Here is a 17,533-nt window from a genome sequence, read left to right as displayed (position 1 = left end):
TATGCTCAGAAATTGCTCCTGGCAGACCCGGGGAACCATCTGGGATGTTAGGGATCAAACCCAGGTCCATCTTGGGTAGGCTATGTTCGAGGCAAACACCCTACCTCTGTGCTATCACTTCAGCCCAGAGATTAATTCTATGTATGTGATTTCATTTGGGAAGCTGAGGCAAATTAAGGGTTCAGTTTTAGGAAGCACAGTTTTGGGCAGCACTGAAAAGTGAATGATATATTTGGGATGAATTAGTCTCATCCATCAGGTTTCCACAATGAAATATTTTCAGGGAAATACCTATAAACCACCCTCTTGTTCTGGAGCACTTTCTGGGTTCTTCCAAAGCAATAGCTCTCAATTTCTTCTTTGGGTACTACCTGCCTGACCATCTTATTTCAAATACATTCTTCAGTTCAATAGGTAGGGTTGTGTAGCATCTGGATTCTGTATTTCTGATCATCTTCCAGATGATTTCAGTGCTGTCTGTGCCTGGTTTTTGTTTTGAGAAGGCTCCAGAGCTGAATCTTTACTGTCTTCCATAATAGTGACCATTTTACTCATGTTTCTCCCCTAGAACCAGAATGAATGGTCTGGGCCATGCACAATTCTGTAGCCATGACAACTAAAGTAGTGTCTGGCACAAAGTGGGGCCTTGTAGATGTTGATTGGCTGAGCTAAAGAAGGCAGAGGAAAACTCACTTCCCCAGTTGCATCCGAGGCAAACTGCTTCCCTGGATCATTCCAGCACCCTCTAGCGGTGAAATTGTCTTTTTTTTTTTTGGTTTGGCTGGTTTTTTTGTTTTTTGGTTCCATTTCATGTACTCTTCTGACTAACAGAATAAATTTCTGGAAGAGAGGGCAGGTCTCAGTGTATTTTTTGTAAGACATATAGAAGACTGTTTTATGTGTATAGAATGACGAGAATCTCTCAGTTTTCTGGCACTTATCTTTTTGTAGTATAATTAAATTTTCATTCAACTTAGAACATGGATTGGGGATATGACTCAGTGAGAAAGATCATGTCTTGCCTATACGTGGCCTTGGATTGAGCCCTAGCACTATCTAATTTGTGTTTTGTCTCCACACCTCTTTCTTAGTTTTCTTTCATGTTGGTACATAACATAGCAGTACTAAGTCTATGCTGAGACATTGCCAGAAGGTTTTTGTAATTATAATTTCTATAAGTTCATACTTTACTATCCTCAGAAAAGCTATAACACCCAACCTACTGTACTATCTTTCTGGTCCCAGAAGAATGATTTTATGTGTGTGTACATCTACATTAATTTTTTTTGTGAATTTACAAGTCCTTCATAGTTGGATTTCAGACATACAGTGACAGTGAATTAGGGTCATTCCCAACATCAGTGTTGACCTCCCTTCACCAAAGTTCCCAGCATGCATCCTATACTACCACCCTTAGCCCCCTGGCCTGCCAATGTAAGAGGCCCATTTTAAGTTTAGATGGTTATAATCTGGGTCTCTTGATTCTATTGTCATTAACTTTGGCTTGGGTATTTAGTTCTGACTTTTTTTTTCTCCAGAAGTATGCTTTGACTCAAGACTAACCCCCTAAAAGCCATATGTCAGAATCACTTAGAATTCTTGCACACATGACTTGTGATGCTTACCATGAGACCACACAGTAAAGCTTCTTGGGGGAATCCCTAAAGGCAGTTGCCCTGGAATTGCTTTTGTGTCTGTTAGAAAGTGCAAGCAATTGGCTTCTTGGTCTCACATTTGCAAGGCTGATATACTATTGAGTTCTCTGGTGCCTTTGAGACCTGCACTCTAGTGTTGTTCCTGTCTGTGAGGTTGACAGGAAGGTCAGAGAATGGAAGTTCCAGAGTCAAATGCTCTCTAGGAGGCAGAGAAATCTTGGGTGGACTTTTTCAAGCTATTCCTTAATCTTCCTCTTCAGAGTCACCTGATATGCCTATTGAAAATGCAGACTTCTGGGACACCTTCTCAGGGGTTCACATTATCCTTTGGGTGAGGACACCCTCTTCTGAGCCTTAACCATAAGACATTGTTATACTTTAGGGTTAGGGAGTTTGGGCACAAGTTCTCCCTGCATCAGAGTGTATCTACGTGCCACAAGTTGAAAGTCTCCGCATGGCTCCTGCAGGCTCTCTCCACACTATTTTCTCTTCCCTGCTCCATGCTTGTGAGCTTGACTAATGGGGCTATATATCTGGCTTCCTTGCCTACTGGGTTTATCTTTGATTCAACCATAAGGCATCATAACAGTGGGAAGAGAATTGACATTAGGGTCTTTATCCTCCTTGTGGAGCTACATTCTCTATTGAAAGCCCCTGGAGCACTTCGCCAAATAGCTCCTTTCTTCAAGTTTGGGTGACACTCCACCAGTAGGCCTACTGGCATAGAGGAGGATTATAGCTGCTCCACCAGCCTCAAGAAAATGCAGCTTCCTTTTTCTGGTTCACCAAATCCTACCCACAAGATTTTTCCCTCCACAAGTGGTTGTGCAATGTGGTATTTTGTCATGAATCAATTTCACGTAGCAGTGCATATGCACTGGTACTTTGAGATGTTTCGCTGCCTTACTACCCACACTTTGAAGGAACACATCTTGATTATTCACTTGAGCCTCTATTTCCTGCAGACACTGGGAGCAATACATGTGGCGTGTGGTTACTCACATAGGCTTTGGGATTAAACACCAGATCTGTTCACTTGCTCTCATAATCCTCCAAGTGTATCTGATCTTGAGTGATTCCCCGAATCTCTGAGTCTCAGTCTGAAGATGTTCTTCATTGTTTCCAAGAGCAGACAGAATGATATCAACTGGGATCCTTTGGCGCATGACATAATCTATGGCCATTTGACTCAGGACAGAAAATTAAGGATATCTGCAACTCATAGAACTGGGAAGAAGTTGTAGTTTAGAAGGCAGTAGACACAGAGAGAAAGTGAACCCAACAGTGTCATTTTAGGGCTTTCACAGCATGTCCACTGGAGACAGGAGAAGCCACCCACATACTCATCTTGGACTCTCAGTATCTCTTTGACCACTGTGTAGGTTATCTCACAGTGGTCATAATCTTTCTCACAAATTTGTGATCCTAAAAATGAGGCTAAATCATAAGCTGGGCACAGCTGTGGTCATGTGTTAGGATTTTACTACTTGTGCTAGAGAGGAGAATCAGGAAAGACATCTGTCCCTGTAGCCAAGAGAAGGTGAGTAGGCTATGTATTAAAGTGGGACCCACACATTGGGTCAAGTTCTCCAAATCGAAAAGCTTCTTGGGTTGAGTTACTAAGAGATAACCAATATCAAGTGCATAATTACCTCTGAACAGGTGGGTGGCATTTTTCCAGTTCTCCCAGAATTACTAAAACTGAATGAGCATGCTTAGAGCAGAGTTCAGGCCTCATGCCCAACAAAGTACATAGAGTTCATACCTCTCTGTGTAAAGATGTTATTAAATTTTAAATTATATTTTATGAGTCCTAAATGAGGCTGATGTGCCCTGGAATGCCCCATACAACAATTCTTGACAAACATGGCTGGTCATTTAATGCAAGGGCCTAAGAATGTAGCATTGCGGGGCCGGGCGGTGGCGCTGGAGGTAAGGTGCCTGCCTTGCCTGCGCTAGCCTAGGACGGACCGCGGTTCGATCCCCCGGCGTCCCATATGGTCCCCCAAGAAGCCAGGAGCAACTTCTGAGCGCATAGCCAGGAGTAACCCCTGAGCGTCACGGGGTGTGGCCCAAAAACCAAAAAAAAAAAAAAAAAAAAGAATGTAGCATTGCTTGGTTACTGAAGTGACCCATTTATGGTTACCCCATAAATGTTCAGGAGCCTCCAATATTACACCCACTGGTGCTTGAGGGCATTCGGGACCACTCTTAGTAATATTAAGTGCATGTATGGAATGCATCATTGGTTATGAAGCTGGTCAGGAAATGCATGTAACCCTAACTGCATAAACAGTTTTTATAGGCAACTCTTTTGGGCCACTGGCTTCAGTGGCTTTCACCTGACTTTGTATCAAATTCAGATTCCTGGGTGCTTCCCAGATTCACCAATCAGTCTTGCACTGTCACTGAATGCTAACGTTCCTGCATTATTCAGCAAATTGCCCACATTTGAGAAAGAGGATGTGGAAAGATTCAAGAAGGTGATTCATCAGAAGGGTTGAAGTGGACCCTAAAGGTCAGTCAAAGAGGACATATGAGAGACTTCAGCATGGGAAGCATGAGGGGTGGTGCAGATGTTCTGGTCTCTGGCCAGAGAGGAGACTGTGTTGTATGTGAGGAGGAGAGTGAACAGGTGGAACATTAAATGGGGCACCTGACACCTGGAAGTCCTGAGTGTTGCTCAGAGGACCTTGTGACACTCTGAAAACAGGAAGGAAGGAAGCTGTCACAAGGGTTAGAATCCCTTTGTTGCATTTTTCTGCATCAGCTGCTTCCCATTATTACAGCTCCCAGCATATTGCTTAATTGCAAAATCACAGTCAACAACATATTCTCCAATGAGAGAAGACAGCTAGGTGACTCAATATAGTTTCACAACTGAAAGTATCCCAGGACTCTCAACTCACAGCTGATCCAGGCTGCAGAGAGAATGTGGGGGACAGGATCCTGGGGGTGGTGGCCTTGGAGATTGCTGTTGCTGCTCTGGGTATCAGGTAAGCAGAGGTCTAGGGGGATGTGATGACAAAGGAAAGGCACCTCCTCCAAGAGGGCATTTGCTTCGTTACATGGAGGAAAGAGATGCAGTAGAGACAGGAAAGGAAAAAGAGAGAAAGAAAGGGAGGAGATGCAGCCTATTGGTCCACCTTAACCTGACTGGCATTCAGCAATGAGATCATTGCAAGAGGTACCTCCAGTGCCTCTCAAAGTGAAAAAAGTGGCGAAAAGTCAGACAAACTATCAGATTTCTTGCAGCTGGAAGGAGAAATAAAGCAAAATCTCTTCTTCAGGGAATAAAAGAGGCAGAGGGAAGTCTAGTAGAGGAAAGGTACAAATGGCAGCAACACAACAAAAATATAGAACCAGCAGGGGGATAACTCTTGGGAAGTCTTACAAAATGCTTTGCATGCCATTCTTTCAACAGCATGTGTTGCCTCACTTGTCCCCTTGATCTGCTGGGGAGAAAATGCCAAGAGCATAATAACACATAGGAGTATCCTGTCCCACAATTAGATGTGCTAAAAAATATATGGTGTAATGCCGGAGCAATGGCACTAGAGGTAAGGCATTTGCCTTGCGAGCGCTAACCTAGGATGGGCAGCAGTACGATCCCCTGGCATCCCATATGGTGCCCCAAGCCAGGAGCGATTTCTGAGCTCATAGCCAGGAGTAACCCCTGAGCATCACCGGGTGTGGCCCAAATAACAAAACAAAATAAAACAAAACAATATATATATATATATATATATATATATATATATATATATATATATATATGGTGTAAGGTACAAAGGTAAGTGTGTAGACAGAGAGAATTCTAGAATTAGATTGAGTTGTTCAATTCTTACCTCTGCTTTCTACAAGCATGACTTTAGCAAATTTGCTCATGTTTCAGTTCCTCAAGCATCCTAATTTGTAAATGGCGCACACATCATAGAACTGTTCCTATGGATGTGACATTGTAGGTCCAGAATTTACGGCATAACGGGCCTAATGATGTCTAAGCTGTGCAGGTGAACAATGGAAAAGTGGGAGGGATGAGAAGAGAGATTGGTGTCAGCTGAAGGCTTAGGCAGACACTTCTTGGGATGAGATGTATGGTATTGGGGAGAGGAGCAGGAAGGGTATCAACTGGATACACTATTGAGCTACTATTGAGTAATATGTACCAGACAGAAGGAAATTTACCTGAGAAAAATCCAAATAGAATCAAATCTGGGTGATTAAACTATTTTGCTTTTATTTATTTATTCATTTTTTTTTTTGGACCATATCCAGGAAGGGCTGGATTTGTGCTCAGAAATCATTCTTGCTGGGCTCAGGGGAACACATGAGATGCAGGGGATTGAATGTGGGTCAGATGCAAGCAACCTACCCAGAGTACTATCTTTCTGGTCCTTGTTTCCTTTTTTCATTTATTTATTTATTTTTGTTTTTTTTGGGGGGCACACCCAGTGGTGTTCAGGGGTGACTCCTGGCTCTGTGTTCAGAAATCACCCCTGGCAGGCTTGGGATCAAACCCAGGTCCTTCCCAAGTCTGCTGTGTGCAAGGCAATGCTGTGCTGCTGTGCTATCGCTCTGGCCCCACATTTGTTTATATTTTTTTAAGAATTTTGTTTTGTTTTATTTTGGGGCCACATTTGGCAGTGCTTGTGGCTTTCTCCTGGCTCTGCTAGCAGTCTGACATCAGGTAAACATATGGAGTGCTGGGGATTGAGTCCAGGTCAGCCACATATAAGGCAAGAAGAGCCTACCCACTGTACTATATCTTTGCCTCCCCCTTTTTTTAAATTAACAATTTAAAACCTTTTAAATAGCACAGCAGTAGTGCATTTACTTGCATTCTGCCAATCTAGGATGGATGGTGGTTCAAATCCCGGCATCCCATATGGTTACTCCCCCCCCTCTGTGCCTGCCAGGAGCGATATCTGAGCACAGAGTCAGGAGTATCCCCTGCCAGGTGTGACCTAAAACCAAAGAAAAAAAATTAAATTAAAAATTAAATTAAATTAAAAAATTAAATTTGTTTGGGGCGGGGCCACATCCAGTAATACTCAGGGGGATTTATGTACTAGGCAATTACTCTTGGTGGTGCTCAGGGGACTGACCATCTGGTCAGATTCATGCAAGACAACACCTTCCTTGCGTTGCTCTACAGTTGCTTTTGCCCCTAGAACCTTTTGTTGGGATCAGAGAGATAGTGCAGCCTTTCTATGTGCCTGACATCTATCTGACATATGATCATGGCCTCTTTAACATCATTTAGTCTATAGGTACAAGCCTGGAGGACTCTTCCACTTCTGTCAGCACCACAGTCTTAGACTATAGTTTTCAAATGAAATTGTTCAGAAGTGTTCCTTGAGTTTCTTTTTTATTTATTTTTTATTTTTATTGTGACAAAAGTGGATTACAAATCTTTCATTGCATCATTTATGGTACATAGTGACAATGAATGAGGGGCATTCCCACCACCAGCGCTGTCCTCCCTCCGCCCCTGTTCCCAGTATGCATCCCATATCTCCCTCCTCTACCCCCAGTATGCTAGTGCAACTGGTCTCCACTTTACAGCTTGTTGTAGATTGAGCATCCATTCCACCATCATTGGAGATAAAAAGGATAAGAAAAAGGGGAGAAAAAAATTGGTGACAACTACCAAAAATAGAAAGAAGAGAGAGAGAAAAAAAATAGAAAGAAAAAAGAAAAAAAATGGACCCGGCAAATAAAAATAAAAATAAATCTCTAGGGCCCGGAGAGATAGTACAGCTGCGTTTGCCTTGCAAGCAGCCGCTCCAGGACCAAAGGTGGTTGGTTCGAATCCCGGTGTCCCATATGGTCCCCCGTGCCTGCCAGGAGCTGTTTCTGAGCAGACAGCCAGGAGTAACCCCTGAGCAGTGCCGGGTGTGGCCCAAAAACCAAAAAAAAAAAAAAAAAATCTCTAAATAATAACCACAAGCGTGAAAAAGAGAAAAGTGGAAGAAAAAAGAGAAGGAAAATAAAGTCAAAAACTAACAAATCAAAACAAAACAAGAAAAAGTATGGGTGCTGGAGTGGTAGGGTTTGGCGTTCCCCCCACTTTTTTTTTTTTTTTTTTTGCATAGGCACAGTAAGTATTGGGGAAGTAAGGGAATTCCTGTGGCCTAAGAGATTCAGGGTTTCTCCATCCTTGAAGCATACCATTCTGGGATCAACCCCTGGTCCATATATACTCATTACCCCATCCCAAAGGCTTTTTTGTGATGCCAGGAAAGTTTCCTTTCAGTTGTGTGTGAGAAAACAAAGCCACTGTAGCTAGTGATCCTGGTATTTGCGCAGGTTATAGGTCAGGGTCTAGGATAGAGTCTCTAGGTTCTAGAGGTTCCTATCCATCGTTGTTGTGGTGTTCAGTCTTCTGTAACACTTGCTCCTGTTCAGTCACTAAGCCGAAGCCTAGGATATTATGGATCCAAAAGTTCTGCTCAGTCTCTGTTGTCCAAGTTGGACCTCTGCAATAAGACATCTTGTTGTTGTTGTTGTTATTGTTTTTTATGTGTCCTGGACTATAGTCTAGGGTAGGGTTTTCCTTATTAGTCCCAACATAGGCTCTGTTCAGTCACAGTTGTCAAAGTCAGTTTTCTGTTGTTGGTGCTCTTATTTTTCACAGTTCAAAGGACGATAGCTCTTCTGTGTCAGGTGATGTGATAGGACAGCCTGGTCTTAGGTCAAGTTTTCCTTTCTTCGTTGTCATATCAAAACTGGCACAAGTTGGTGCCAGAGTAGTGTTATAAATCTCCCAATGGAGCTTAGTTCCTGGTGGTGTTGCCCGGAGCTGTATCATTTCTACTTTGGTGATCTGGGGTTTTGGATTGGACTAACACTGTCCAATCTCCTGGGGACTGGTTGTATCCACATGACACATGTTCAGGATGGGAGGCACCCTTCTGCTATAAAAAGTGAGTTCTTTTTTTTTTTTTTTTTTTTTGGTTTTTGGGCCACACCCGTTTGACGCTCAGGGGTTACTCCTGGCTATGCGTTTAGAAATCGCCCCTGGCTTGGGGGGACCATATGGGATGCCGGGGGATCGAACCGAGGTCTGTCCTACGCTAGCGCTTGCAAAGCAGACACCTTACCTCTAGCGCCACCTTCCCGGCCCCAAAAAGTGAGTTCTTATCCCTAGAAGATAAGATCTTGTTTCTGTGTCTATGGTTTCCCCTTTTTTTACTGTGCCCATACAAAAATGTATGGTGTCATACTGTGTTGCTGGTGCTATTCTGGGTAAGGATGACAGTCTCTGTCGTCTGGTTTTGTTCTGAGCTTTTATCCCTGTCAAGGCTTTTTGTACCAAGCAGCACCAAAAATGGTAAGGATAGAGAAAAAAAATATATATTAAAATAGAACAAATAAATAAAACTGAGTTAAAAAGAAAAGGTATTTGAATAAAACAAGTGGTGGAGGAGTCTACTTGTATATTTAGGAATACACATCTTTTTTTTTTTTTTTTTTTGGTTTTTGGGTCACACCCGGCAGTGCTCAGGGGTTACTCCTGGCTGTCTGCTCAGAAATAGCTCCTGGCAGCACGGGGGACCATATGGGACACCGGGATTCGAACCAACCACCTTTGGTCCTGGATCGGCTGCTTGCAAGGCAAACACCACTGTGCTATCTCTCCGGGCCCAGGAATACACATCTTAAGGTGTATTGTTATACAGTTATTGAGCCTCCATAGGCAATATAAGACTCCCAATTAATCTTTTGATATATTCTTGTGGGGAGTAAAAGACAAAGTACTTTTCGATTCACAGGCCTTGAAATTGAGTTTAAGAGATAATTTGCTGCATTACGAGACCATATAGTGTCATTGAGCTGAGAGTTTTGCTGAGGCCGATTCCTGTATCGTGTAACAGTCCACAATTTGGTGGGGATGAGAGGGCATGAATCAGCAGGCTTGCTGGTTGTAGTTCTTTGCCGATGCATGAGAACGGGGACCCAGAGGGTGTCTTTCACTGAGGAGTTGGAAGGTGGTCTGTTGGGGCAGGAGGTCAATCTTGGTGCCTACCGAGTTAGGAATTGAGGGTAAAGAGGGTTAAATTAGGGGAAGATAATGGATCAGGATTGAAAAATGAGGGGATAGAGGAGACACAGGGGTAGGGGAGAGGCAATACATGACAGGGGCTATATACAATACATATATATGAATTGTTTGTGATTTCGGCTTGGAGTCAGTACGGAAAGTCACGTCCATAAAGACTGACTTTAAGATCTATTTGAGTGTTATCATCCAAACTTTGGTATTCCGTTTCCTTTCCTAGGAACCGTCTAGAATGAAGAACATTATTAGATAATGCTTAAAGAGTATATTTGTTGCATGGGCGCAAATGTGCCTGCACGGTTATAAAAATGAGTATTAGTAAGAAAAGACACCGCTGCAGGGGGTCCAGTATGAATATGGGAGGAGTTTCCCTCCTCCCCTCTCCCCCCACAGCCCAGTTGCCAAACCTGGCCCTGAAGACCAATTTGGCATGGGGGGGATCTCGGTCTCCTGGACTAGATGGTCAGCCCAGGAGGCCATTGGCCAGCTGTCTGCCCAGATTCCCAGCCATACCCATAGGAGAGGAGCAGGAATTCTGGCATGTGGGATCATCTGGGTCCAGCTGCAGCCTCCCTCTCCATTATGAAAAAGCATGAGGGAGGAGTTTGCCTCCTCCCATCCCCCCAGAGCTCAGATGCCAGACTTGGCCTTGAAAGCCAGCTTGGCATGGGGGGCTCTCGGTTTCCAGGACTAACTGGTCAGTCCTGGGGGCCTTTGGCCAGCTGTCTGTCCAGATTCCCAGCCATGCCAGTAGAAGAGGAGCAGTAATCCTGGCATGTGGGATTTTCTGGGTCCAGCTGCAGCCTTCCTCTCCAGTGTGAAAAAGCATGGGATTGGAATTTCCCTCCTCCCCCGTCCCCCCACAGCCCAGTTGCCAAACCTGGCCCTGAAGACCAGTTTAGCATGGGGGGATCTCAGTCTCCTGGACTAGATGGTCAGCTCAGGAGGCCATTGGACAGCTGTCTGCCCAGATTCCTAGCCATACCCATAGGAGAGGAATAGGAATCCTGGCATGTGGGATCGTCTGGGTCCAGCTTTAGCCTCCCTCTCGTTCCTTGAGTTTCTGAATACTTATCATTTGAGAGGCCCTGCTAACAACCTTATTTATTTCTAGTTTGTTGCTGCTATGGCTTGGGTCTCACATAGGGGTAGTGCTAGAGAGTCAGCTAGAGGATCTTCAGCCAGCAAAGCAGGTGTTCTGCTTTGCTGAACCTACCAGGCCTTGTTCCTTGTACTCTTGGATAGTGATATTGCATCCAGTGCTGGAGGGAGAAGGTTTGTTCAAGAATATTTCTCCTCCCTCTAGAATTCCAAGCTGTAGACCAAGAGGATGATGAGGAGCAAATGTGCCTGATGGAAGGAGAGAACATGACAACAGACTGTGTTTACAACATGAAATTCTCGTCCAACTTCAAGGCTTGGCAGAGGGTGCATCAACGGGGCCCTCCAGAAACACTGGTGCGCACAAACTCTAGAGATGCCAATTTTAACCGGGCTCAGATGGGCAGATATGTGTTGAAAGATTTTCCCACGGAATCCATTTTCATGGTGACAGTGATGGAGGTGCAGAGGCAGGACATAGGATTGTACCAGTGTGTGATCTACCTCTCACCCCAGAATCATGTAATCCTGAACCCTCGATTTAGACTGATAGACTGTAAAGGTGAGCATTTGTGTGTTCTCCAATAGGGAAATGTTTGGGCAGAGGCTAAGCCACAATCACTGGTGCTCCAAACACCAAGAAAGCTGCTTTGGGAGTGAGCAGGCTGGGGTTAGGGGTGGCAGGTGACCCCAATTCTGTTCAGTGCCCCAGGGAAGTTTTGATTCACTTCATGATTGGGTTAGAGTTCCTCTGTGGGTCTTGATCAATTCAACAATCCAATCAAGACAGTTGGTGCAGGAAAGGTAGCTCAAAGTCCAGGATGAGGCCTGCTGTACTTTACATGTGTGAGGCCCTGGGTTTTATACCTGTACCACTTCTTCCTGGTCTTGTGGTTTCCAAGCACTGCTGGGTGTGACTTGGTTGACCACTAAACACTTATGGAGAGAATTTCCCAGAATAAAATGAGGAGGGGCCTTAGAGATAGAGTAGGGGGTTTGCCTTGCATGCAGCCTATTCAGGATGATGTTCAAATCCTGGGCATCCCATACAGTCCCCCATGCCTGCCAGGAGTAATTTCTGAGTGCAGAGCCATGAGTAACCCCTGAGTGCTGCCTTGTGTGACCCAAAAACAACAACATCAAAAAGAATGTAATGAGGAAGGTGTACTAGGTGGTTCTTCTTTTTTGTTTGTTTGTTTTGGGCTACACCCAGCAGTACTTAGGGGTTTCTCCTGGCTCTGCACTCAGAAAACTCCTGGCAGGCTCTGGGAATCATCTGGGATGCCAGAAACCGAACCTTGGTCCATCCCCATGTTGGCTGCTTGCAAGGAAAACTCCCTGCTGCTGTGCTATCACTTCAGCCCTGTACTAGGTGATTTTAAATCTCCTTTTCTTCTGTGGCAGAGACACTTCTAGGGGAAAAGATACAGATGGCCTACGTGCCAGGAACTCCCCTAGTTTACTTTCACAAAAAACTTGCTAAGCTGTCCTTGCACACAGGAAGTCCAATGGACAAGAAGGCACAATTACGTCTTCTCCCCAGTTAGGTGCAGTTGGAACCCTGCAAAGCTATCTGCTTTGGTCAATGTTGGCTGTGGTTGGAGAGTGGCCAATAAAAGGCTGTTTATTTTCAAGAGCCTTCAAATATACAGAAGAGAGATAGTTGTTACAGAGTAAATAAAGTGGTCCCTCACTGACGGGGCTGCTTATCTTTGAGGGGAGTCTATAACACACCCTAATTTTCTATCAGCATACCTGTCTACCCATAGGGAACTACAGAGCAGAAAGGGAGTCCAATATTTTGGCCTCAAACTTCTCCATAAAACTTCTCCTTTGGAGTCAGTGTTCCAAGGACACCCTGGTTTACTTCCTGCTTCTCCCTGAATGTCTTTGGATGAAATTGAACTTCACAGTACTATCCTAGACAACACTGGCATGCCTACGTGCCATTTATGCTGCCTTCTGGAATAAAGAGCAGTGACCCTATTCAGCTGCCCAAAGGCAGTCCCACACCTAGCCAGGTCTTCTCTGGTGTCACAGATGTTTGTTGTCTGAGAAGATTTTATTATCTTACATGGGTTACACCCTTTCTCTTGGATGAATTCACTATTGGGTTCCACACACTCTAAAAGTTTAGCTTCAGTGGAGAAGTGCCTAGAAACCTCTTCTTTGCAGAAATTTCTAGATAAAGCACTGCAGTCTCCCAAAGTTTATTCATACCTACAGAACAAGGATCCTCAAGTGATGTTAGGCTGGGACTGAGCAGGTACCACTAGTTCCTGCAGGCTGGTGTTCTCAGCTGGATTCCTTTGTGATGAGAGCCTGACTTGGGCTTATGGAAAAGAAAGAAGCTCCATCTTGAAAGGATGCCAACTCCTGCTTGATGGCTCTCATAGTCAGAGGCAGGAGCAGTACCAGCATGACAGAAAATTTTCTGTTCCTCTTTCAGATGCAAGAGGGTCAGTCAATGAAACATTGGCCTCTGACCAGTCTGGCCTGCCTGTTTCAGTCATTGTTCTTGCCTGTGGCTTCACTCTGAACAAATGCCTCATTTTCTCAGTTATGTTGATCTTCCTCCGAAAATTCCGGGCCTCAGGTGAGTGGGGCCATGTCTGACGAGAATTGGGTGGAGGTGAGTCAGGTAACAGGAACCATACTACAGAGGTGAGTATAGAGGACCATCTCCTAGAATTCTCCTCAACCTGTCCTGACTTCTGTTTCACTCTCTGGGCTATGGAAGGGTCAGGGTTACCTTTGGAACAATGTGTCCCTACGACAGGAAGAATGACATGGGGATGGGCAGGTGCTTACTGCCAATTAGGTCTTTCCATTGAGGAGGGAAGGGCATTGAATATGGGTGGATGGGACACCTTCAACTGTCCATTTCTCTCTCCCTCTCCAGGTGTGACCTCCTGAATGTACCCCGCACAAGGTGCTCAGAGCATGCTTCCAGCCCAAACAAACAACACCTCACTTTCTATCCTGCAGTCAATTCAAGGCTTCCCAAATGCCTTTCATGATCTCTCAGTACAGCCCCTCTGTCACCCAGAGGAAGAAAAGCATAAATGAAAAGAGCGAGATAGAAGAGCCCTGGAAAGATGGCGGCTAGGGCAGAGCAGGCGGGACTCAAAGTAGAAGACACGGGAATCTCCTATTTTTTCCCCTACTGCTGCCTAGCCTTGTTCTTTGGCCCTCAAGGGAAGCCATCACTCCTCACCTCTCCCACTGTCCACATATCACCTGGGGGAAAACTTCATCACAGTGAATGAGCTTATGCTGGTGCATCATTATTGCCCAGAGTTTCCCCTCCCCCCTTTTAGCTGTTGGCATCACCCAGCAGTGCTCAGCACTTTTTCCTGGTTCTGTACTCAGGAATTCCTCCTGGCAGTGCTTGGGGTGAAAAGGAAAGTCAACAACTAGTTACACCAGCCCCCACAGCTGTAGCTCATGGAACTTAAAGGTCAGGTTTTGTAACCAGAATTCTGTAATTTTCTATGCTTATACCTGCTTTTTGTATCTAACCCTTTTTGTCCTAAAAAGAAAGTTTATATCAACCCTAAGCTCATGTGATAACTTGTACTGTCTCAGTGGATGTTATGCCCTTATAAGGAACTTGTATTACCTCAGCGGATGTTATGCCTTTATAAGGAAGTCATTCCTACCCCCTCTCCCCCTCTCCCCTTCTTATGGTATATAAGGATGAACAAAGAAAGCTACGTGGTCCTTTGCCTCTGTTAGGTTCTAGATGGGCACTGGACCCTGGCCGGCCAGAATAAAGAACCCACTTGAGCTTTTGACTGAGTGACTGTCTCTTCATTTCTCTGTGTCAAAGCAGCATCTGGACTACCGAGCCTTTCAGGGGCATGCTATTGGATGCCCAGGATTGAACCTGGGTATGTTGCATTCAATACAAAATGTACTATGTACTATCACTCTGGCCCCCAGAGTCTAGTTGAATGTTTCGATTAGTGCTGGAGGAGGAAATTTTGTGGGTTTGCAGAAATGCACCAAGACAAATTTCTTCCACATAAATTCTTACAAAAGCATTGCACTCTCCCCCAAGCCCTCTCTACACCATTTTTCCTTCTGTGTTTCTAGACAGGTTTGAGCAGTGAATCCTTGACTCCATAGTACCCTATGGTACTCTAGTACCCTCCATAGTAAATGGAGGAAATCCCCCATTTCTTCCATGAAGCTTCCTTTCTAAACTCCTTTAGGGCTGGCCTCTCACTGAAGTATAGGTTGGTTTTCGTTATTTACTGCCACTTGTGAAAGGGTTAAGAAAAATTCCCCATCCCCATCTGCTTTCTAGGATTCACCACCCCAGACACCTCTAGGCTCGAGGACCGCTGCAGTTTGCAGGCACCTCTAACCCCTTCGAGGCTCTGACAGCCGGGCTATCAATCAATCTCTGACACAAACTTCACGGGCGCCAGGAAAAGGAACTGTATGGTGTAAATTAGAATTTATCACCTTTTGTGTAACCGATAAGATGTAATGGAATGATTTGAAAAGTATAAAAACCGGCTCTGCCCTGAACTGGGGTTTGAGACGGCTCCTTTTTGCCCTTGAGTCCAGGCATGCCTAAATAAAAGCCTTGCTGTCTTGGACCATTGCCTCTGCCTCTTTGGCATGCAGCACCTCGGGGTTTGGGGTCTTGTGGACCCCAACATTTTGGAGATCTCACTGAGATGGTGCTGGCACACAGAAGCAGTGTGGTCCAAGACATCAGGCACTAGGTCAGCGCCTTGTCTGTCTTGTCTTTGTCAGTCTGGTGTCGACTCTCTGTGACTGTGTGCATGTGAGTTTGTGTGATGGACGAATTGGCAAGGACGTACGGGACAGTGGTAGCTGTTCATTCAGGTTGTAAAGGTCCTGTGAACTGTGACTGACAGACGTGTCACAGGATCACAGGCCACACCCTAGGGGACGCTCTGGGGATTCTGGAGGACCAAGGACGCCTGGCACCCTCATATCAGGTATATTCTGAATCTATAACTCTATTCCAGCCCGGGCAATTCTGTAGGGCAATTCTTGGGAGGCCCCAGTGAAATAAGCTGTGACTGGGAAAGAAGCTGGACTCTAAACTGCAGCCGGTGCACCGTTTTTTCTACTTTTTTGAGCTCAGTTTTTCAGCCGAAAGCCTCCTCCTGGCAAGTGGGGAGCCCTAGGGAGAAGTGGTCTAGTGGGACCTTTCTCATCAGGGAGAGAGTCAGGTGGAACCCTCTCAACAGGGAGGAGGTCAGGCAAGGCCTCCTTGGCAGAAAAAAAGGTCAATAGAAACCTTCTCAATGGAACTAATTCGAGCAAGAATCCTGGCTCCTATGAAGGAGAAGTTCTATTGGAGTTTTGGAGTAAGTGGACTCCATTTGGCTTAATTCAGGTGAGTGAGTGCGAGAGTGGGACCGTCCATTCCTACGTGTATTTCCGTGAAAGTTGTGTTTGTCCTCCTGTGGTTCTGTATTCTGTGTTTTCTTCGTCTGTGTTCTGTGTTTTCTTTGTTTGGTCTGAACATGAAGGGAAACTCTAGGAAGAATGCTACCCCTCGGGTCAGAAATTTTGTGTTGAGCCGGCTTTGTTCTTCTAGGGACATGGCAGAGGGTGTCAGGGGTCGTAAACCCCAGATTTCTCAATGGCCATAGGGGATAACTTTTCCTTGGAGAATATCTGGATTTTGCGAACACCCAGGTTTCCTGCCATGCTTTAGTTAAGGCCAGAGGAAAATGAATTTATCTGCACGTGGATAAAGAGAGGGGGAGGGCAGAATCAAAACTTCATGGAAGCTTGTGCTGGCTGCTTTTAACTGGCCGCTTTTGGCTGGAGAGAAAATAAATGGTCCCTTTCAGGGGTCTTCAAACTACGGCCCGCGGGCCACATATTGTATTTATTCCCATTTTGTTTCTTCACTTCTAAATAAGATATATGCAGTGTGCATAGAAATTTGTTCATAATTTTTGTTTTTACTATAATCTGGCCCTCCATCAGTCTGAAGGACAGTGAACTGGCCCCCTGTTTAAAAAGTTTGAGGACCCCATGCCGCCTTTGGCTGGACTGGAGAATGGCTGAAAAGGAAAACAGCTGAAGAGTAAAAAGAAAAAAAAAGGTTCAGTTTGAGCTTCTGAAAAAAAAGTTTATTGTCTGTCTAATCCCAGGCTCCCCTGCTGGGATTGGGGTTAGGCAGAGGGATCCAGGTGAGCCCTTTAAGTATCAAAGGAGAAAAAAACCCTGCCTTTTGTTTTGATAGTGACTGAAAGCCCAGAGGGGGGAAAATTTTTTTTTTTACATTTCTACTGAGAGACTTCCTCTGACTTAGAAATTTCTTAAAATGAAAAATGGGATGGGTAATGTTGCAAATTATTATGATTAAGCTTTCTGATTGGGTTCTAATACAGACAGCAAAGAGTGCCACCCACCCGTGGAAAATCAGGGAAGGGAGGAGGATTATCAGAAACTTTTACAAGTTTAAAACAGGTTCCAACAGCATTGTAATGTAGCTATAATGTGAATCTTTATGTTTCTATTAAAAATCCATATTACTTTTTAAAAGTTGAAACTGTAGAGAATTTTGTGGTTAGCATTTTAATAATGTTAATCTTGTGAACGCTTAATATTGTCGAATAACTAAATCTAGATAACAATATAAAATTTAATGTGGTTAAAGGTCTCAAGGTGAAAATGCCTAAATTGTTTTTACTAAGTGTAATAGGGGAAA

General features: G+C 44.7%; 1 protein-coding gene across 1 annotated transcript in view; it reads left to right on the top strand.

Moving 5' to 3' along the window:
- Positions 1 to 15,210, top strand: part of LOC125995749 (triggering receptor expressed on myeloid cells 3-like) — a 31,605-nt gene extending 16,395 nt beyond the window's left edge. Inside the window, exons 3-5 of the mRNA XM_049764749.1 lie at positions 11,027 to 11,383; positions 13,271 to 13,417; positions 15,134 to 15,210. Coding sequence (XP_049620706.1) covers positions 11,027 to 11,383; positions 13,271 to 13,417; positions 15,134 to 15,210 — 581 coding nt within the window. The remainder of the gene's footprint in view (positions 1 to 11,026; positions 11,384 to 13,270; positions 13,418 to 15,133) is intronic.
- The last annotated feature ends 2,323 nt before the right edge of the window (positions 15,211 to 17,533 follow it).

This window comes from Suncus etruscus, chromosome 18 (genome assembly GCF_024139225.1).
Source record: "Suncus etruscus isolate mSunEtr1 chromosome 18, mSunEtr1.pri.cur, whole genome shotgun sequence".
NCBI classification, from domain to species: Eukaryota; Metazoa; Chordata; class Mammalia; order Eulipotyphla; family Soricidae; genus Suncus; species Suncus etruscus.
This window is presented reverse-complemented; position numbering and strand designations above follow the sequence as displayed.